Genomic DNA, 23,740 nt, shown 5'->3' with positions numbered 1-23,740 from the left:
GTTCTGTATTACTTACTGAAACTTGGTGATTATATAGACGTCACTACTGTTTTCTTCTTTCCTTTTCCCCAAGGTTGTTCAGTCTGGTGGAAAGAACATTGAACTTGCTATAATAGGAAGAACCCAGCCACTTAAGGTATGACAATTGTATTGAATTATCATTTTTAAGGATCGTATTTAGTAGCATAATGGTTTATGTGAGCTTCAGCAAGGTTTTTGGCAGAGTGCTTCACATGAGATTGATATGGAAATTGAGGGATATGAGATTGAAAGCTGTCTTCAATGGGTGAATGTCAGACTTTCTATTTAGGAGTCTCAGAATGAGCAGAGACTTGTTGCATTTTAGCTTCTGATCTTGTGAGTGTTCAGCTCCACATGGTGCACACTGTAACAGTACTTTTTAACTAGGAAAAGTGGCAAGGTTCATTTCTGTCACTTGCACAGTTCAGATCTTAGGTCTAACATTTGTCTAGGGAAAATCTTCATAGTGTTGTTGCAGTGAACAGCTTATTAGCCAGGACACAGTCATTGTGCCTCACTGAGAATGTGTCATGGAGTACCACAAATGTCCAGAGATTCACTGGAGCCTTCAGGAGTAGAAGGCAGAAGAAAACATGAGGTAGCCTTCACATTTCATAAGATGGCAGGACTGGAAGGTTGCCAGTATGGGGATCCATCAGGAGGCTTATTTGTGAGAAAACAAGCAGTACTGAAAGCATAGAAATGAAGTAAAGGGTCAGAAGGTCAGACATTGTCCAAAGCCTCCTCCTTTAAAAGCTACTGATAAAGCAGCTTTTGCCCCTCTGTTCTTCCTTGTGAATTGAGGGATCAGGTTCATGCACATCACCTTCTGACAGTGCAGAGGACAGCAACCTGGAAAGATTCTTCCTTGGCTTCAGTCCTTAAGACTGAGCCCTTAGAAGTTCATATTTTTGTGCTCAAGTATCCAAAACAATATAATGGCCAGCATGCTCTTATGGAGTCTGTGCCCTTCAGCCTGAAGGCAAGGACTATGTGGTTGAACTTGGACTCAGAAAGTTGTACTGTCTCCATTGTTTCCCCACCCATAGCCAAGCTGCAAAGGTTGAGAACATTTCCTTTTCCTGTAATCAGTGTATCCCTGGCCCCCCCTAGTAATGTCATATGGGCAGGTGTTTTTTGTGTTCTAGAACTTGAGATCAGAGGTGTGGGAATGCAGCCATGTAGAGAATTATGCCAGCAAAAGGTCTTCTGTTCTGCATGCCTGTTAGGATGATGGAATGGTTCTGGATGTACTGCCCTCAGTACTGGTTATTTTTGTCTGATGGCCAGTACACACCAGCTGCTTGCTTCCCAATTCCTGTGCTGGGTAAGTGCAGCCCTTCCAACTCTGGAACTACGGAAGAGAGAACGTCTCCCTTTTTCTAAGAGGGACACAGGTGGAACCCCCGGGGTGAATTTCCGGTTTCCCATCCACCCGTCCATATTACGCTTTAGTCACAATGGTTGTAAATGTACCAAATTGTAGAGATGCAAGACATTGAATATTTACAAATAATAAGCTTAACAAAAAAATAATCCTACAAAAATTACAGTGATGGACAGGAAAGTCATGAATTGTTCCTGTGGAAAGAAAGATTAAAAAATATGGCAGTTAAATTTATTAGTGGGTTGTATTACGTGTAGGTAGGGAAGGTTTGGGAGGATGTAGTAGAGTACAGCAGAAAGGAGGCAGAAGATTTAGTGTCAATTTACATACTGTATTTGCATGAAAAACTGGTGGTGAAATAGAAGGCATTATATTTGTGCTATTTCCTGTTAGTAATAGAAATGAATTAAGAAGAAGCACAGTGTCAGAGAGAGGTAAGATGTTAAGATGGAAAGGAGGTAGATGATGAGTGACAGGGTAAGGAAAAGTTGTTTTTTTTTTTAGGTTAAGCAAGAATGTTTAGATAGAGTGAAGCTAGTCCAAAGCCAAGAACACAGCATCCATGGGACCTGACAACATCCCAGGCTGCCTTCTACACAAACTACAGAATGAACTGGCACCCTAAGTACCATGTTCAATCATAGCCTCACCTCAGGCTTTGTGCCCATTGAATGGCACACCGTGACGGTTATCCCACTCCACAAAGTGGGAACCACAACAGACCCCGGGAACTACCGCCCCATTAGCCTGACAAGCCTGGTCTGCAAGACCATGGAACTCATAAACAAAGACATTGGAGATCTCCAAACTCTGGACCCCACACAGTTTGGGTTAGTAAAAGGCAGATCATGTCTCCCAAACCTGATAGATTTCTTTGAAGCAGTCACCAAAGCCATAGATGAGGGTAAGGTGGTTCACACAGCCTATCTTGATCTCGCCAAGGTGTTCGACACCATCCCCACTCTGGAATTATAGATAAACTCACTAAACTAGGTATAAATCCCTATGTCACAAGATGGGTTGCCAACTGGCTTACTGACAGAACCCACACTGTGAAAGTAGCAGACTCCAAATCAGACTTCAGACCAGTGACAAGTGGAGTACCACAGGGTTCAGTCCTGGGTCCTCTCCTGTTTGGTATCTACTTCTCTAAAGTACAGGCTAACACAGAAGGTCATTGGCTAACTAAATTTGCAGATGACTGCAAACTAGGAGCCATAATCGAAACTCCTAACGATGTGGACATCCTACAAAAGGGCCTCACTGAGAGACAGATGCCTGGTGTCAAAGCCATGGTCTCAAGCTCAATGCCAAACAGTGCATTGTCATCCCCTTTGGTAAAAACTCTGTACCCATGAATTACCACTACCACATAGGCAGTAGTCTACTTAACACCGAAAGTGTGATGAGACCTTGGGACACAGGTGGACAGTAGTCTCTCCTTTCATAATCACATCGCCACAGTGGTCAGGAAATCCTTCTACGTGGCACACCTCATCACAAAAGGTTTCTCATCCAGAAAAAAAGAGGTCATTGTTCCCCTCTACTCATCACTCATTAGACCCATTATAGAGTACAATGTCCCTTTTGGTATGTACCTCACAAGACATCTACAACAACTGGGAAGGCCACAGAGATACCTCACAAAGAGGATTACTGGCCTCAAACAGATGCCCTACGCAGACAGACTCAAAAAACTCCAGCTTTACTCCGTCGCATTTCGCCTACTCAGAGGTGATCTCTGCCTAACATACAAAGCTATGTCAAACCCAGAGCTGATGGACATGCTCCACTTAAAGAAATCCCAATCCCTCTGAGCTACACTCTCTAGGGACCTAAACCTTGTCACCACAATAAACATAACATGCTGGAGGGATAGATTCCCATACTCTGGAACAGACTACCTATCTAAGTCAAACAGAGCTCCTTATTAGCACTCCTCAAGAAAAATCTTGATGATTGGATGGGGTAATAGGAAATTCACCCCAGGGATCACTTCTGTGGTTCTGCTTGAGAGGGGCACAGGAAAATAATTTTCTTGGGTGCCGAAAGCCAGGGTACCTTTTTGGCTAGGCTTGTATAGGCCCTAGGGCCAATAGCGTAGTGCCTACCTATGAATGGTAAGTGACAAAGGTTACTAATTAGTGATTAAAAGTAGCCTTGTAAAGAGATATTGGAGATGGAGTAGGAATGTTACAGAAAGTTTAGTAGAATTATAGCAGTCAAAAACATTTATGTCAGTTTAATAGGTATCGGTTAGCAATGATATTTAAGTTGTGAGAGGTTACTTAGAGGTTGAGCAAAGTTAACAGTCCAGTAGGTATTTCTTAACCTCCTCACCTTAAAAACGATTTTATTAGTTAAACCCAATGAGATCTGGATTCAGTTCTGTATTTTAGTGATGTAAGTTGAGCATAGGGCATCTCCTTCTAAGGGATTGGACTTGTATGAGCAAACTGTCTTGATCATGCATAACGCTGAACGATTCCTGTCAGGGTTGGAAATTTTTGTGGATTGTGTACAGTATTGTGGGATACAATCAGCTGAGAGTATACAAAGTAATGAGGCAGTTCAAGCCAGTTTATATGTGATAGGGCAATATAGTGCTGTGGCCTGTAAGACAGGCTTGTTGCAAACCTTGCCACTGTATTGTAGCATTCTTCTACTTTAGATGAAAGGGTGGTCTGTAGATTTGTTAAGATCGGAGAGCAGCAGGGATGGTATGAGGAAGATTGATACCATGGTATTTTTGACGCATTCTGTGAGATAATGTTTAATTGTATCAAGTTTCCCAAGTTTTTGGTGGGTCTTTTTGATTGTCTGATGTATATGGAAGTTGAATTTCAAGTTATCCTCTATAATGACCTCAAATAGTTTTGTATGTAAGAAGATTTCTATTTCTGTGTTTAGGGACGTAGTAGTGTAGGCAGCCCTATCTAGAGTGTGTGTTTTGGGAAGGAATAGGAGTAGCTTTGTTTTCTTTGGATGTAGTAGGAGCTCTGAGTTATTAAGCCAGAATTCAACCGAGATAAAAGGTTGCTGTGTTACATGCTGAAGATGAGACAGAGTTTAGCCAGAACACGAGGGTTGAGTTGTCTGCATAATAAGAAGACCGGTTTGGATGTGATGCAGAGGTTTTTAATGAAAGTATTAAAAAGCAGAGGACCGAGAATAGATCGTCAAAGGACCTGATAAGGACTGGTAGGAAAGCTGAATATGCCCTTTGCTATTTGACTGACTACTGTTAGTCTGATAGTTAGCTGTTGAACTAGTGTACAAATAGTGGTAAGAGACTGAAAGATGATACCAGTTGTAATAGTTTGGGAGGAGAAATTGTATCAAAGGCCTTTGGTAAGTCGAGAAATAAGGTAGAAACTAAGCTACCATTATTTCTCACTTGGTTAACTGTGACTGCATTGAAAAGTGCAGTTGGTAGTACTTTGTCTTGGGTGAGAACCATGCTAAGTAGTGGTGAGAAGCTGATGGTCAACGAGGTTTTGGAGAAGTTGTCTGTGGACACATTTTTCTAGGATACTGGAGAAAGGAGACCTTATTGCAACTGGCCTGAAGCTGAGAAATCAGTGGAGTTTTCACCCGTAATTCATGAGAGAACATATGGTTTTCCCAAAAGAATGGGACTTAGGACTCACTGATGGCATCAAGTGAGAGTGTTTTCAGAATGGACCAGCTGTAACTTTATAATGTGAATGGACTTTTGGATTAAAACTTTATGTACCATGTTGTAGCTATGAGGCTTGGGCACACTGGTGTTTAATCTTGTTAGCAAAAATTGGACAATGATCACTGATGCTATCTGGAAGGATCCCAGAGGATTAAAAATTGGTCGAGGTGGAAGTACGTATCCAGTCTTGTGTAAAAGTTTCATTGCTTTGCTTGCTATTTTGTTGGGAGGTTAGAGCTGACTAAAACCATAGAGGTTTATAGTGTTTTTTGACAATCTTTCTGTACAGAATTCCTAGTCATTTTTATATTGCCTAGAAAAACAATTTCATGGAGGATGGCATTTGATACCAAAGATAGGATATCTTCAACTGTGGTGGTGTTTTTTCCAGGAATGAAGTAAAATCAGATATGCATAGGCTTCTGGATTTATTAGTTTTGAGGAATGGGATGAGGAGCTCAGCACTTTTAAACTGTGGAATAATATGTGGTTAGTGTGTCAACTCTAGGGAGTTGAAGTAGATAACAGCAACTCCTCCACCATTTTCCTTGTTCTGTCCTAATTATATTATGACTGGTGGGAGAATGCTTTCATCTTTAATGTTTGACTTTAACCAAGTTTCAGTGATTGCTGATATATTAAGGGAGTGGTAACTTATCCAGGCATGGACTTCTGCTAGTTTATTGCAAGTGCTGTGGATATTGATATTGACTGGTTTTAAGCAAGTATTGTTTGTTTGTTGAGATGTCATAGGGGTTATACAGTCAGTGGTGTTAGCAGGTTATACAGTCAGTGGTGTTGGTGTTTGCTGAGGGATTGGGTTGCACTGGATGAGCAAGTTGCATTTGAGATCAATTTAGATGGGCCTGAATTAGGGTGAATCTGACCACGTAAGTGTACTTTTGGTATAAAGAGCAATATTGTAGGGAACAAATCTTGTTTTTTAAAATGGCTTTCAGTTTGGTTATGGGTAGTGTAACTGAGCAGTTTAGATATTTAAATCCAAAGAGATGAATATGAGATGTATTGTAGAGGTTTGGTGCTATATTGTGGGATGTACTGGTGGTGTAGTAATTAAAAGAAGTGTGATTAGGGGATGGATGATGATGTATTAACAGAGCATAGCAAGATGTAAGAGTAGGAAGGCAGACATTATTAATAATGTGAATGTCCTATCCTAGGGATGTGCCAGTGTGCTATTAGTTAAGATGAAGAGATAAGATAAAGGGGAAAGAGGACAGTATTTGGGGTTGTTCCTGTGAGCTCAGGAAGTATCTGCTTACTGCTGACAGCAGAAATGGTACAGATAATTAGATTAGAAAATATGCTTGTAAAATAGAATAGGGTTTTGTTTAAGTATGGTATAAATGGAAAAAGTAGACAGGTTAGACTTACTGAGTTCTGTGGAAAAGTTTATTGGAGTAGTTGCAGGTTAGTGAGTTTAGTGTGAGTGGATTTGTATAAGGGTTGGGGAGGTGGGGTTACTTGATTGGTTGCTATTACTGGTTTGTTGCAGGGCTAAGAGTTAATAGGGGAGTTTAGTTTTTCTGAAAAAGAAATTGGATTGGATAGAAAGTAATTCAGGGGTTGAGTTAGTGCAGGTGTAAGAGTGTGTAGATAGGAAATGGTAGGGTAGGAGTCTAAAGAGTAAAAGGAGTGGGTTGGAATTGAGGATAGGTTACAACCAGAGGCGCACTAACTTAATATTCATGCATTTTGATATGTGGTTCCATGGCAGATCAGAAAGCAAGGGTGATAAAGGGGATCCCTTTCTATTGTCGTCATGTATCTGGATTTTAACAGAATGACAAGATCCAACCTTGACGTATGTGTAGAAATTGATGTACAGTACCGCTAATGCACTATGTTCATAAAATTTTAACTTTTCATGTCTGTAAACAGTACTCAACATACTGCATTAAAATGCCTTTCAGCTTCAATACCGAGGGCACCTGACTTCATTTTCTTTGATGCATCGATTAACTCCTTAGTTCTTACATTATCCCTCATCGGGCTTCCTTGCAGGATGAGTCAGTAGAGAAAGATGAGTTTAGTGTGCTGTCCTACACATTTGAGTATGTTTTGCAGTCATAGTGTAAAACTGAAATCACATGATAGCTATCACAAGCCTTCTGCCAAGCTTACAGCCATATTATATTTGGGCTAGTGTCCAAAATGATGGTGGAATGATCACCTTACTTAAGGTGTGAAATATAAGATCTCAAAGTATTCTCCAGGGTTGTGAGGAGAGTTATTTATGTAATTCACTGGATCAGTCATCAAGACCCACACAGTCTCCCCAAACCTGACTGCTGCAATTGCTTATTCTGTATTTTCTCTGGTTAAATGGTCACCAAAGGTGCTCCTGTTGTACAGCCATGACTTCTTCCCTTTCAGGAATTTCTTAAACAATGATAGGTGGCTGCCAAATCAAGACCCTCACAGTCTTCTACAGTCTAATGCAAAGGTTGTGTGTAATTTCACAAGGAAAATTATATCTACCCAAATGAGGATACAGTATGGAGACTGTATTGGATTTCACCTTTTCCCTTCTGGTTTAATTGTAGTACTTTAGTGGAATAGTAAGTACTTATTACTGCCAAAGTATGGCTGCAGTATTCCAGCCCAGAATGTGGAAACAGGGTTGCCATGTCAAAAGTTTTCAGATACACTGTCCTTTTGTTTGAAATTAAAGAATTGGATTTATAAGTGAAGTTAACATGATGTTCTTCGTGTTTCACTGTTGCAGTCATTACATTTGGGTAATCTGCTGGCAGGTTGCCCTCAGTCGGCCTGAATAACAAAGTCTTGGGTCCTGCGTCGGTTGCTGTCTCCTCTTCCATGACGTCGAGGGGGTATAAAACATGCAGCCGATGCCATTTTATTCAGTCTTTCTTGCCGCGTGGTGACCGAAGCAGAAGCAGTTCGCAAGTGTTGGTCGGCCGACTCCTGAAATTTTTGCATTCGAGTTTTTAGAACCGAAGTCTTCAACTAAAGCTAAGTACCCCGTTGGGGAAACTTTTTCTTGCTCCTTACCGATATCAGTAAAAGTTAATAATTGCATTACTTGTGGGAAGCAAATACCTCATAAGGATTTTCATTTGTACTGTATTCCTTGCCTAGGCCCAGATCATAATGTGCCTTGCTGTCAGTTTTGTGCTAGATTTAATCAACGCACTATTAAGCGTCGGTATATTTTTGCTTCAAAATATTTTGGATCCAGATTTAATTACCTTGAAATGTCGATGCTTAGCAATCCGACTACTGGAGGTCACAAAAAATGCAAACAAAAAGACAAGAGACAGACCGTCGAGGTCCAAAACCGATGACGAAGCTTCTCCTAAGCCAGTCGCGGTTTGCCGGTACTCAGTGAGGTGCTTTCGCAGCCCCTGATACCCGCTACTTTTGAGTTGCAGGCCTCTACCGAGACCCAAGCGGAGTCCGGTATGACGCGAGATTCTCAGAGTATTGAACCCGCGGATGTCTCTCCCTTGGATGGGTCTAGAGCCGCTGAGCAGGCACCGGCTTCTGAGAGTGTTTTCAGGCCTCAACATTTTTACATAAAACTGACACCAACTTCAAAAACAAGATCAAACACAGTTTCTAAGTCTAAAAAACTGACGCGTGAGCCACGTGCTCAGGCCCCTATGCCTAAAAAACAGATGAATCAAAATGGCTGAGGACTTAATTACCTTGATCAGGGGTTCCCAACTCCCCCCCCCCCGCTAAGAGGCCTAGGCAAGACACGGATTATGAATCTTCAGATCAGGTTTCCATTTCTTCTGATTCCTCTTCTGATCAGGAATTTTCTATTCCTTTAAAGAACTTCGAAAACACCACAAAGTCCAGCAATTGTATCACGAAGGTAAATTCACCAAAGGATTTTATTAAACAGGCTGACAGGTACAGAATTTTCTATTCCTCCCTATGAGGATTCAGATGCAGAAGAATCCATCCCATCTGCATCTCCTCCTGAGGATTATACTTTTGGTGAAACCTTGCATACTTGAAGGGAACATTTTCATTGGAAGAGTCAGGATTTCTCTGAATCAAAAAAGAGGCTTAGGGATTTCCTTCTGCTTTCTCAGCATAGGCCTTTGGCTATACCTCCTGTATTAGACATTGTTGATGTGTTTTCGGAATCAAGCAAGGCTCCTGATTCCCTACCTCCAGCTCCTAGTAAGCCAGAGATATTACAGGGTTCCTGACTCCCACAAATTTCTATTCAGAAATCCTGCTGCTGATCCTGAGACTATATCACAGGGTCCCAAAGGTGTAAAGGCCTCTACAGCCAAAAATCCTACCCCTTCTGATAGAGACTCCAGGGCGCTGGATAGATGGGGAAAGAAGGTTTATACGTCTGCAACCTTGGCAATTAGGGCCTTAAACTGCCAGTTTCATATGCTTAAATACAGTGGCGGCTGGTGACTTCAAATCAAAGGGGGCTGCAGGAGACAGCTGAATGGGTGGGGTCAATGGGAAGGAGTGTGGCCAACTAGAAAGGGGAGGAGCTATGCTCAAAACCACAAAAACTAAATATACTGCCCTGGGTGCTAAACCGTCATTATGAGAGTCCAATCAAGACAAAATGAAGTGTAGAAGAATAAAAATATTTCAATGCATTGGCTGCATGACAGCTTAATATCTAGATGGAAACAAAAAAGGTTGTGAGGCATGAAAAAATAAATTACTTTTTTTTAAATACATTAATGGAATGCCAGTCAAAATCAAGTACAAGAAAAACAAGCAGCACTCAACTCAAACCACTTATTGCACTACAGTTCTAATTATAATTTATATTCAGCTTTATTAAAGTACCAAGTAACATGCTGAAAGTAGAAATCTCTGATGCCCCCACTTGTAAAAATGTTCCTTATCCAAAAAAAGACCTGCTGCCTGACGTCTACTTCTTTCATGGGGAAAACATGATCAAAGTAAAAAATGAAAAGCAAACAAGAAATAAGCTCAAGATATATTGCTTAAAAGGATTACTGTACAGGTTATGGACCACACTAAAAGGATTACTGTACAGGTTATGGACCACACGATTGGCATTCTGTTTACGGGTAAAGCCTGCAGAGATGACTGGAAGTCTCCAAGTGTAATGAGACTCTTAAAATGTAATCCTGTCCTTTATTACAAATACTGGCATATGCATTTCAATACCCAAGGCTTATACATTATCTAGTTAAGTATTCTCTACATGGCAACAGAAAGGCTTTCAATGTTGGCAATTCTTTAACAGTATGCTTATTAAAGCTTACTTGCATCTTGCAATCTCAGCCAAGCTTACCTAATGGTCATTAAAGTATTGCTACTTAAACACAGAGCAACAGGCACTTTGAGTAATAAGCATAAATCAACAGTACAAAAAATATGACAGAAACCAGACCATTCTGTAAAAATCAAGGACAGATGAAAATCCACTCTAGTACTTGTGTCTACCTTGGATGGGGGGGATACTCTGCACATTTACACTGCATAACTACTCCTTGCCTTGCTTCAACACATCCAGAGTCACTACATGGGGGAGTGGGGTGCAACAAGTATGTCACAGTTTGAAATGTCTCTGGCTGACTTGTGATGGCCCTGACACATTTGCCATACCTCTCAACCTCAGTGCAAGAAATCTGGACAAAGCCATGCAAAGAAATGGGACAAAGGCCCAAAAATAAGGACAATTTTTAAAATATTGCTCTTATAAACTTAGAAAGATAATAGAGGTCTTGCATTAGTATGAATTTTCTGAATGGTATGAAATCTGAAACTCAAATGTCTGTCATTATTTTCTAACTTCAGTCTTTAATGATTTGTCACTAATTTGCCAAAAAAACACAATTTTATGAAAAATGGACCAAAAATGTGATGTAAAAATATAAAATAGCAACACAATACAGCTGGGGACCTGTCAAAGAAGGGATACTTTAATATTAGTACTGCTAACTTGAGCAGCTGACAAAATAAAAGAATCTACATGCATTTCTGAAATAAAAGTAATCTAACTGATTATTAGTTATTTCTTAATTATACACCCTCAATGTTTTCTTCCAAAATTGCTATTTTGCGGAGGGATCATTAGGGGAAGAGCAACATTTTGAGCCAAAATCAGGGACAGTTGAGAGGTTTGGCTATGCCTAATTCTATAAAGCAATTTATTTGCATGTACCTCTCAACCTGTTAATGCAATAAATCTGGACAAGGCCAAATATATTGGGGGAACATATAAACAGTACTAAAAATTGCTCTTGCATAAACTGAGACAGTTGATGGAACAGGTCTTACTTTAGCATGCATTTTTCTGAAGGTTATGAAGTCTGAAACTCGGTGTGTCATTATTTAGTGACTTAATTCCTAAATGATTTGCCAGAAAACCACAAATTTTATGAGGAACAAACCAAAAATAAGAAGCAAAAAATCTATTCATTCTTTGAAAATCTGGACAGTTGGGAGGTATGGTTCAGTTGGGGCTGCCTAAGTTTGCTGCCCTTCCCCCTCACAAAATCATAGTCAAATGGAGCCTCCCCCTGCAGTCATTCCAATGATACATTACTTGGCTATTTCACTCCATTTACCATAAACACTAATGTGCATACTGATTTACTTCTATGATGATTTGAACTTCATTTGAAAGTTTTATTTTGCATTTTACAGCACAAACACTAAGACATCTGCTAAACAAACTTGGCATTAAAACTTCTCTGCCATTGAAACTCACATTCATTGAAACATCATTGAAACCCACATTCAAAGAAAATACATTTTACCCGTGGCAGATAAAGATTAATTCTGGGCTGTTTTCAAATCATAGGCCCCTTGCATATGAAACATACATGTGCTCTTTGATACACCTTCCTATTGCTTTGAACATTTTTCTAGTAAACAATGAAACAAAACGCATGCACCAATGACAAAACTGCCCAATTCAGAACATTTCCATCATAAAAGTCTACTCAAACTTCTACAGTCTACTATTATCAGTAAATATGCACAATTCTACAGTCCACCATTATCAGTAAATATGCACAATCTCTGAAGTAGTAAAAAAGTCATCTAAATAATTCCACGTTAAATAAATCTGTAATGAAGAGGTTGCTGCTAGCAATCACCTTTATATTTCATGGTTTCATCGAAAAATAGAGTCTGATGCCCCTGAGGAATAAATTGCGTAAATTACATTAAAAATAAGCTAGTAATATTGCAATAGGAAATGGATGGCAAACTGATAACAGGCTCATAGTTAGTATCTTAACTTTCAGTACGGCAGCATTTACCCCTTATGGGAGTAGAACCAACAACCTTCTGCATCAAAAGCAAGTACACAACCTGTTGTGCTATTAGCAATGCGAGCTGACTTAGCATAATCAGCACTAAACTTCTCTTCCCCTGCAGCTCTCAGCTCCTTGTAAAATGTACTCAATACTCAACTGCATCTCAACTTCGCAGCACAAGAAATCTGGAAAAAGCCGAATTTATTGGGGAGGGTCAAAAGGGCAAAAACCAGGGACACATTAAACATTGGTTGTATAATCTTGGAAAGCTTCTAGAATAAAATGCTGTGTTACCACCATACATTTTACTGCCAAGGTCCCTGTGCAAAAGAGTCAGAACAACATACCACTATGCCAGATCACCTGCTTTGTGAAAGAAAAATGCTGTGTTACCACCATACATTTTACTGCCAAGGTCCCTGTGCAAAACAGTCAGAGCAACATACCACTACGCCATATCAGCTGTTTTGTGAAAGAGAGGAAGACTGAAACTTAAATGGCTATCATTTAATGAATTCAGTTCTCACCATAGCTGTCAACCACTTAGCACAAAACACCTGGACAAACCCAGTAATGAGGGAATACAGCCCTCAAACATATTCAGTGAATTCAGTTCTTGCCATAGCTGTCAATCTTAGCACAAAAAACCTGGACAAAGCCAATAACAGGGTAATACAGTCCCAAAAATAAGGACAAATTTCAAATAGTCATCTTATAAACTTAGAAAATTGCTATAATAAAAGGTTGTGTTACTATATATTTATTGCTAGAATAAAAAGTTGTTTTACTATGTATTTTCTGAAGAATATGAAGTCTGAAATTCAAATGCCTGTCAATTTTACTTCTGACAGAACAAAAACAATTTTCAGCAGAGGCCCAGGGAGAAATACTGTAGACACATGTCTTTGTAAAATGGCAGGACACCAGAGCAAATCCACACAAACACAGGGATAAGATGCAGACTCTACACAGAAAGCACCCCAGCCAAGAATCAAACCAGAAAACCTATAGCTGTGAGGCAACAATACAGCCACTGCACCATCAAATACGAAAGGAATTAAACATTCAGAAACCTGAAGTCTGAAATTCAAATGCCTGTCAATTTTATTTAACATTTGTTAATCAGGACAGTCTGACTTAGAACAAAAAAACAATTTTCAGCAGAGGCCCAGGAAGAAATAATGCAGACATGTCTTTGTAACATGGGATGACACAAAAGCAAACCCACACAAACACAGGGAGAAGATACAGACCCCACAAAGACGGCACTCCAGCCAAGAATCAATCCTGATAACCTGCAGCTGTGAGGCAACAATGCTACCACTGCACCATCAAATATCAAGCATTACAATATTTACAAACCACAGATATTATGAGGAACAGATCAGATCAAATATGACGCAAAAATCTGCAATTTTTTTACAAATGGTGGTGGGTAGGGAATTCAGGTCTTTAACACCTGCATACAAGGTACAGGGTACAAGCCTGAGGTATTCTCTACCACACCACCATGAGTCTAACACACACACACACACACACACACACACACACACACACACACACCCTCTTGTAGCAAACCACCATACATCCAAATCCCTGTTCACACACTTACCTGCAGTAGATATTCCAAATCCCTGTAGCAAACCACCATAAATTCCGAGTAAGCTACGAAACCTGTGCAAATCCACACCGGACCCCGCCTGTCGTGAGATATTCCCCCGACGAGACTGCAGCAAACTCCAATCCAGACCCTGCCTGTTGTGAGATCTTCCTCCCACGAGACTGCAGACGTTGCAGTCCAACCCTGATGCATTTTCCCAGCGAGTTCCAGGACAGTCTATGCAGTTTAAAACTGCATAGACTTCTGGTAGCTCCGTTCTTCATGTTTCCCAGTCAGGACTGCTGCTGAGACAATCTGCGCATGCTCTAGGCTGTCTCAGCAGCAGTCCGGACTAGTGAGCATGCGCGAAAGTCTGCGATTATTTTAATTTTTTTTTTTTTATTTCTTTATTTTTTCTTAATTTACAGTTGAGGGGGCTGCAGTCCGGCAGTCCAATAGCATGGGCTGCCCCTGCTTAAATATCAACAGCATATTATGGGCTTATTGAAACAGAAAATTATGTTGATTTCTGATTGTGTGGAAAATAAAGAATTACAGGAATTATTGCATGCAGCAGAACAGGTTGGAAAGCATACTTTGCAATGTGGTTTTGATTCCTTGGAGGCCTCTTGCAGGGCCGCACTTACTGGATCTGTGATTAGAAGGCATGCATGGCTCAAGGAGCAAAATCTGCCTGATCATGTTAAAGCTAAATTGTTGGATGCCCCTTTACAGCATGATACTCTGTTTGGTAATAAGGCAGAAAAGGTTTTAAAGAAAATGGAAGACAAAGCTAAATCTATGCAAACTGTAAAAGATTTCTTACAAGTGCAGCCACCCAAGTTCAGTAGTCACTGGCCTACTAAAAATTGGTCCTTTCCTGTGTGCAACAGAGCCTCTCAAGGCAAATCCAGGCACTCAAAAGGCTTCTAGTTACCAATCACAGGGTTCTTACAGGTCAAAGCAATGGGGTGCCTCCACCTCCAAATCTGGAGGAAACAAAGCACAACCCTACAGTAAGCAGTCTCAATGACTTCCCACTACCTTCACCAAGCACTTATCTCTTGGCAGCCCCCTTGGGGGGAAAATTAGCACTTCATGCTCAAAATTGGCAGTTAATTACCCAGGACAAGTGGGTATTAAACATAGTATCCCAGGGGTACAGATTTAATTTCAATACTTTGCCACTTCCACACAGTTGGCCAGATCTGCCACAAAATCAATGGGCAGAGGCTCAGAAACAAGTTACGTCCCTCATGGAGATGGGGGCTATTCAACCATTACCAGAACAGGAAAAAGGGCAAGGTTTTTATTCAAGGCTGTTTCTGGTACCCAGAAAAGACAATGCATGGCGTCCAATACTGGACTTATTGATTTTGAACACGTACCTGGACATTCCAAAATTCAAAATGCTGACTTTACAACAGCTACTGCCTATGCTGGGCAGGAACGCTTGGTTAGTGACTAGACTTAAGAGGCATACCTGCATATCCCAGTAAGGGATTTGTGCAGAAGATACCTCCACTTCAAGGCAGGTTTTTTGCATTACCAATTCTCTGCACTGCTCTTTGGCTTATCTACTGCGCCCAGGGTCTGTACAAAGTGCCTGGCACTAGTAATTGCATTTTGCAGAAAGAAGCATACAAATTTATCCTTACCTGGACGACTGTCTCATTCAAGCAGAGAACAAGGACATTCTTCTTCAACATCTGGCGTTTGTAAAAAGGCTTCTAACATGCCTAGGGTACACAATAAATTAAAAGAAATCACATCTGGTACCCTCTCAAATCATTACATTCCTGGGTGCAAGCTTGAATACAGCTGCCCAGATGGCTTACCTTACACCAGACAAACAAAGGCAACTGACAACATACTTCAAACAGATGGCAACAAAAACCCAGTTATCTGCAAGACAAATTCTGCAGGCTTTGGGGTTCTTGGCATCCTGCATTCTACTAATTCCATATGCAAGACTGCATATGAGGAAACTTCAATGGTACCTAAAAAGTTTATGGAGTCAACATTGTCACAGTCTGGAAACAATGATTCCTGTCATTCCCTGCCTACAACAGGAGTTTCTTTGGTGGGCAGAGACATGTCACCAAAACAAGGGACTGTCATTCACTCTACCCCCTGCCACCCAAACCCTAACTACAGATGCATCAGACTATGCTTGGGGGGCCCACCTGGCGGGGAGATGCATTCAGGGCATATGGAGCCCAAAACAAATGCATCTGCATATCAACCAGAAAGAGATGCTAGTGGTTCAGAATGCTCTGACAGCCTTCAAGGGCTTACTTCATCCAGGGCAACTACTGATAAAGACGGACAACACCACGGTTATGTGGTACATAAACAAGCGGGGGGGTACACATTCCTACCCCCTTTGCAGACTAGCCATGGCATTGTGGAACACAGCCTTGACTTACAAGTCATCTTCAAGCTCAATTCCTGCCAGGAAAACAAAATACTCTGGCAGACGACCTAAGCAGAAATCTTATGGACCCGCATGAGTGGAAACTGGATCCACAAATCTTCAGCATAGTAACACAGAAATGGGGGAGCCCAGACATAGATCTATTTGCCTCTCCCCAAAATAATCAACTGGACAAATTCTGCACAAGGACTTATCACAGACAAGCATGGAAAGTGGATGCCCTATCCTTCAGTTGGAAAAACCTTTCATTCTTTGCCTTTCTCCCTCTGCCTCTTCTCTCCAAGGTTTTACTAAAGGTCAGACAGGAAAAACCAAAAATGATCCTAATTGCTCTGGACTGGCCTCGCCAGCACTGGTACCCAATCCTAAGGAATATGTCTCAACTTCCTCCTTGGTACTTGCCTCAAATACCTCATCTACTGTCTCAGCAGAACAATCAAATTCTGCACACCCAGCTCCAAACTCTGAAACTTGCAGCATGGCAGATCAAACAACACCTCTCAGTAAATCTGTGATGGATGTCATTTTGGAAGCTAGAAGGCCTAGTACTAGAAAATCTTATGCTGATAAATGGAAGAGATTCTGTGCTTGGAACCAAGCACAAGGAACAGACACAGCAAAACTAAATATTCCTCAGATTTTACAATACTTGACTGAGATGCTTGACAAGGGCCTATCTTTTTCTTCAATAAAAATACATGCCTCTGCCATCTCGGCTCATTACAACACTGAGCCTCCCATCTTTTCTCATCCTCTGCTAAAACAGTATCTTTGAGGGGCCAAAAATTTAAGGCCTCCCAGAAGATCACCAACTCCTGCATGGGACCTCAATTTTGTGCTGGAAAAACTCACCCTGCCTCCTTTTGAACCAGCAGCTACTGCGGATATAAAATTTTTATCTTGGAAAACAGCTTTCCTTTTGGCAATCACTTCAGCAAGAAGGGTTTCAGAACTACAGGCTCTCATGGCTGTGGAGCCTTTTATTACATTTTACCCGGACAGGGTGTACCTCAGGACCAATCCTTCCTTTATGCCTAAGGTGGTATCCAGTGTGGTTCTTAACCAAACTATTCACCTGCCAACATTTTACCCAAATCCGCAGAATAAGGGGGAGCGGATTCTGCATTCATTGGACGTACACAGACAACTAAGATTCTACTTAAACAGGACCAAATCTCTAAGAAAGTCTGAGCAACTACTGGTGGCATTTGCTTCAGGATCAGAGGGGAAGGCTATATCAAAGCAGACTATTTCTAAGTGGTTAAGCCACTGCATTTGTTTCTGCTACTTGCACCATGGTAAACCTGTGCCCAAGGGAATCGGGTCACATTCCACCAGGGCTGCCTCTACCTCAGCAGCCTTTCTCAGAGGAGTTCCAACCAAAGACATTCTAGAAGCTGCTACTTGGAGCTCTGTGCATACCTTCGCAAAGCATTATCATTTGCCTCTGTTCTCCAAATCTAGGGCAGACTTTGCCACTGCAGTTCTGCAGGGCCTTATAGCCACCCCTAATGCTATTTAGTTCCATCCTTCCATCCATAGCTTTGGGATTCTACCCAAATGTAATGACTGCAGCAGTGAAACACGAAGAACATAGTACAGATGTGTACACTTACCATAAATGTAGATGTTCAAGTGTATTCACTGTTGCAGTCCTGGTTACCCACCCGCCATCCCCCTTTTCTATAACTTCTCTTTCCTTCACTATATTCTAAAGCCTTTGTGGTGTATTTGCTTTTAGATGAAGGTAAAGTTTATGTTGCTAAAAGTGCATTTACATATATTGCTGTTTATTTATATATATGTTTTTACTCCCCATTTGGGGGGCACCTGACATCTGGGGCAAGAAAAACTGAATAAAATGGCATCGGCTGCATGTTTTATACCCCTGACAACCTGATGTCATGGAAGAGGAGAAAGCAACCAACGCAGGACCCAAGACTTTGTTATTCAGGCCGACTGAGGGCAACCTGCCAGCAGATTACCCAAATGTAATGACTGCAACAGTGAATACACTCGAACATCTACATTTATGGTAAGTGTACACAACTGTACTTTTCTTGTAGGAACAAAGCTTCCTCACATTATATGCTTGAGGCTGTGCCCTGTGCAGCTCCAGATTTATAATTATTACCAAAGTCACTGTCTGTAGAGGAAAGGGAATTTCCCCTCAGAGTAGTGAACTTCTTTGCAGACTTTGAATTTAATCAGCTTTTGTAGTACAGTTGATTGTTGAGCAGGTGTCTCCAGATCAATTTTGTCTCTCCTTTGAACAGGAAATGAATTGCTGGGAATATTTGTTCATCTTTCTTTTTTAGCATCTTTATTAAGTCATATTTTAAGTTGCAACATAAGTTCACTTACATTGATCGAAAATAAACATACTTTCATAACAAGATTCCATCGTTATCATTGAGAAGCATACATATGTTTTGTTTAACAATTTTCATTCACTACAGCATTACATAAATTGCCCAATCCCTGCCTTCTCTTAAAACATCATTCCTTCTCAGGAATATTATTCTGACCACATTGATGTCCTGATTGAAATCAGTGTTAAAGTATTCATAACACATGGGATCCAGAGTTGTCTGTTTTCATCCAATTCAACATATGGGACATCAGATTTGACTGGATCTGACATCTGCACCAAATTTGAAGCTTCCGCAGTTCAAGGGCTCTGACTCCTCCTCCTCTGTTCATAATTCCCTGAGCTCCAATCTAATATCCCAGATCTCATTTGCTGCCTGAAGACTCCAGCCACATTTTTGAGGGCTCTCATATCCTTTGCCTTTTCAGCTAATATTCCAATTTTTGATAATCTCTCAAATCCTTCTACCCTTACTCTTCCTTTACCAAGAGAGTTGTTTCTCTCAAGTTTGGCAGTTTTTGTTAGAATAGCAGTTTGTGTTGCTTAATAGCATTTATTCTTGGATATATGCTTAAGTTAATACACAATACTTTACTGTGATAATGTTAGGATTTTTTGATGTTATTTATCTTAGATACAGAATTAAGGACGTTTTTATCATACTTGCTGCATTTCCTGAAATTGAGAGAAAGTTTTTTGTAAAATCGTGGCTAAGTCACAAGCCTTCAAAAAATCTGAGTGCGAGCACAGGTTGGCACCTCAAGATCATCCTCACACTTTGTGTGTATTGTCTGGGAACTGCACATTTAGATATAGAATGTATGTTGTGTGTTTCCTTTAGTGCTAGAGCTTTGTAAGCTCAACATGAGAAGTTGGTGGTGAGGGGTCTCCTCCCTCCACAGACAGGGACCTTGGTTCTGGGCCTTCCTCCTCTTCCAGCCTTGGTAAGAAGCAGGATAGAACTAGGTTTTCTAAAAGGTCTGAGATAAAGACAAAGGTAAAGATAAAAAGATAAGGACAAATCCCCATCTTCAGCCAGCAAACATTCATCAGATTCATCAGTACCAATCAGACTACTACCTAAGAAGTTGGAACCAACAGCATCTCTCTCCCGTCCATTCTGTCCTCAGCCCTGGTTTTCACAGGAAATGGTAAGCCCAAGATTAAACTCCAGTTTTGCAAGAACGGAGATGCTTTAGGCCTTTGTCAGTGGCTTCCTATACTTGATAATTTTGGTGCTTAATCACGCTGGCAGGAGGATGAAAAAGTTCTTGAATGTAGATCCAGCTTGGTGTTCTGTTGGTACTGCCCCGGGGAACATACTAACCAGTGGCCATTCTACCTCACCACTTCTTTTGCCTGTTGCAGTCCATCATTTGGTTCTGACAGTTTTGAATATGACTAGTCTCAGAGCCTCTTGATTGGCTCAATCAACTTCAACACCCATACCTTTCCTATCACTTTCAACTCTTGATATCTTCAAATCAGGAATGGGGCATCATTGCCAGTTTCTGGGGGAGGGGGTCAATCCCAAGTTTCTCAGAGCCATCCTTCCCCCTGCTGCATCGTCCCTAGACAACTCTGGTACAAGATCAGCTTCAGGGTCAGGAATGGTTTGAGTAGAGGTTTCTCTCTCTCTCCTTTGGATCCAGGGAGATCCTGTGTTCTGGCGTCAGCTTCCGTCTTTGAGGTTGTCTAAAGGGTTTTGGGTTTACCCAAGGAGAAAACGCTTGCTCCTAGTTCAGCTCCATCCAAATCCCAACTAGATCCTGCAATGTCCTCATCTTTTCATCATGTCAGATAGGGACAGTTAGCACCACAGGCTTCTGAAATGACTTGCTACGTCAGCTCCCGGTCTGATTCTGAACCATCTGTCCTTCCAGCAGAAACAATTCACAAAAAAACAGACATGCAAGCAAAAGCACATGAACTCCTCTTCAGAGTCTTTCATGGAGGATACAGACTTGGATGAAGGCAAGGGTTCACCTAGGCCTCCCTCGAAAGATATTACCTTTGAAATTCTTGAACTAATGAAACAGAGAGGGGATGATCCACTGAAGATCCCTTACTGGACGAATCTGTATTTTTGAAAGCCTTTGGTTCTGGCTCAACATCGTCCTGGGTTGTACCACCCATTGACTCACTTGTTGACTGCATGGTGCAATGGGCTTGGAAGGGCTCTTGATGTGGTGGAGCCTTTTTCCAAAAAATAAAAACAGGATTTTAGCAGCTTCTAAGGTCAGGAAGCATTGGAGTAAAGGTCCACTGTGGATGCCAGGGTTACAGCAACTACCACAAAAAAGGAATTGTCTGAAGAGAGTTCCTCTGCCCATTCCCCTAACAAGGGAGTTCAAGGCATTGGACAGGTTCTGGAAATGGACATACCTGTCAGTGGCCTTTGCACTCTGGGCACTGAACTGTTCGGATCATTTCAGAGGGACTTGACTAAGCAACTTTCCATGTCTCTTTCTGGAGTTTTGCCTGAGGACATCTAAAAGTCTGTGGACTCACAGCTATCAGTTCTGCAGTCAACCTCTAATGTTGTCATGTGTCTTATTTCTAATGCAGCCAATGACTTTGCCAGAGCAACAGGCAAAGGATTTGTGGTAAGACAGCATAACTGGATGTGTCTTTGCGATTTTGCAGAAGGCTTCAAGACGTCCTTCCATCAGCGCCCCATATGACAACTTCACACTCTTTGGGCCCAGCATGAAAGAAACACTGACCAGGAGCCAGAAGGATAAGACACTCTGCAGTAGGCATCCTTTATTCCTAACCGCAAAGATCCTACTCCAGGAATCAGAGGGCTGAGAAGAAAATGTGGTTTCATAAGTCAGAGTTTTACCAGGATTCCCCTGGTGATTGACTTTCATGTATCAGAACTGGAGGAAATCCCAGCAGACATAACCCTAGAAGCAGAGGTGAACCACAAAACCTGAGCTTCTGCAGTCCCTGTACCAAGAGGCCCTATATGCATTCCTAAAGTGTTGCCAGACTACTGCACTTTGGAGGCAGTTTCAGGTAATGCTTTATCTTTCACCCCCAAGCCTGACAAGACATAAAAGATTAGTGGGTGAAAAATATAATTTCCAGAGTTTATTCCATTCCCATTTCTTGTCCTCTCATAAAGAAGAAAGTGATTCCTGACATTGCACCACTCAGTAGGAACCAGCACCAGTAGAAATGTCCAAACTTCTACATAAGTCATCCTCTTTGGATCTGGAGGCTACTCAAGGTTCTTTAGTGCTAAAGAAAATGGGGGACCTCAGACCAATTTTGGATCTCTGTCATCTCAAATGATTTATAAAACATACAGAATTCTGGATGGTCACAATTCAGTCCATATTGCCTCTTCTGAGAAAGGATGATTGGACGTGCTTAGTAGATCTCCAGGAATGCTTACTATCGTGTGGAAATAGAGAAGCAGTCCAGGAGATTCATCAGTTTCCGGCTGGGAGCCAGTCATTTCCTGTTCAGAGCCCTGCGCTTCAGTCTCACTACAGCCCCCAGGGTGTTCACAAAGATAATGGCAGTGGTAGCATAACACTTGGGTGTGCTCGTGATCAAAGTCTTCCCCTACCTAGATGATTGTCTCCTAACTGCTACATCCAAGCATCTTCTCATATATCATTTGAACTTTTTTCAATGTTTACTGACTCTAAGCATAACAGTGAATTTTCACAAGTGTCAGTTGCTTCCAACACAACAGAGAATTTATTGTATTCCACCTCAATAATACTGTGCAGATTGTCAGTCTACCACAATGCAGAGTTTGCTCTTTGCATCAAATGGCCACACAGGTACTGCATCATCCCACACTCCAACTTTTGGTTCTATGGCTATTTGGTCTTATGGCTTCCTGAGTTCTAATGGTTCCTGTGATGACCCTCCACTGGAACAGTCATCAAGGAGCCTCGATCCTCACCACTGGCAACAGTGGGGGGCATACACTGAGAGGATGACAAGTACACACACAGTATTTCCAGATGTATCTCACTGCATCAAGTGCAATTTCCCTTAAGAACACACAGAGACCACAGTCAGTAGGGGGCTGGTTTCTTCCTCTTCCTTCAGATCCCCAGTAAGATTCCCCACTGGCACAGCTATAGAGTTGAGATCTCAGCTGAGTGACCAAGCCATCCAACACTCTATCTGTCCAACCAGTGCTTCATGTTCCTGGCCAAGTAGCTGACACACACAGACACACACTCACCTGGGAAAGGCTGGCACAGGTTTACTAGCTATACTCCCTTCTGCCCAGACTATAAGATAGTTATTACTGACATCAATCACTCCTTATCAGCTACATTAGAGCCCTTAACAAAGGGGGTGAAATCTTACTGTGTAATATAAATACTAATACAAATGGTAGTTTGACCAAGAGCAAGGTTATTAAGTGTAGCTCACACACTGTCACCAAATATGCAAGTACTCTCAAAAGTGAAATATATATGCACAGATCAGCCACAATGAAAGGTTTAAATATATTTAATAATACGTAATAAAATAAGACAATACTAAATATATTTTCACAGTGACAAAGTTCAAAACCATAGGAAATATTTAAAATTACATTGCAGTACAGGCTCACACAAATAAAGAAAACATCTAAACTAAGCTTTACTATATTCCTGACTGTATCTAAGAGGGGTTGTTGGTTGTACTGTTCCCTAGAAACTTACTTCATTAGAGCAAGCCAGATGTTGTGGTGAAAGGTTCTTTTCAGGTCTAGGACTGAATATAGAATGCTCTGTCTCAATAAGAGACTTCTTAAATTAATATCTAAAATATTACTGCTGGGATAGTTTCCAGAATTACATAATTTCTGGTCATCTGACTTCGTTTCCAGGCCAAAAGCCCCATTGCTAGAAGCTGGCAGCATTTAGCATCTACCTGTAAAAAAATATGCAAACAATGGCTTTTCCTCAGATCTTTGGCAGATGCTGGAAGTCATAAAACAATTGTATTCCTTCA

General features: G+C 41.2%; 1 protein-coding gene across 1 annotated transcript in view; it reads left to right on the top strand.

The window, feature by feature from the left end:
* Positions 1-23,740, top strand: part of LOC122797056 (proteasome subunit alpha type-7-like) — a 691,044-nt gene that overhangs the window by 644,437 nt on the left and 22,867 nt on the right. Inside the window, exon 6 of the mRNA XM_044065832.1 lies at positions 74-136. Coding sequence (XP_043921767.1) covers positions 74-136 — 63 coding nt within the window. The remainder of the gene's footprint in view (positions 1-73; positions 137-23,740) is intronic.

The sequence above is a fragment of the Protopterus annectens genome, chromosome 3.part0 (assembly GCF_019279795.1).
Source record: "Protopterus annectens isolate FY-2018-M chromosome 3.part0, PAN1.0, whole genome shotgun sequence".
NCBI lineage: Eukaryota > Metazoa > Chordata > Ceratodontiformes > Protopteridae > Protopterus > Protopterus annectens.
The sequence above is the reverse complement of the archived record's forward strand: the minus strand, read 5'-3'. Positions and strand labels throughout refer to the sequence as shown.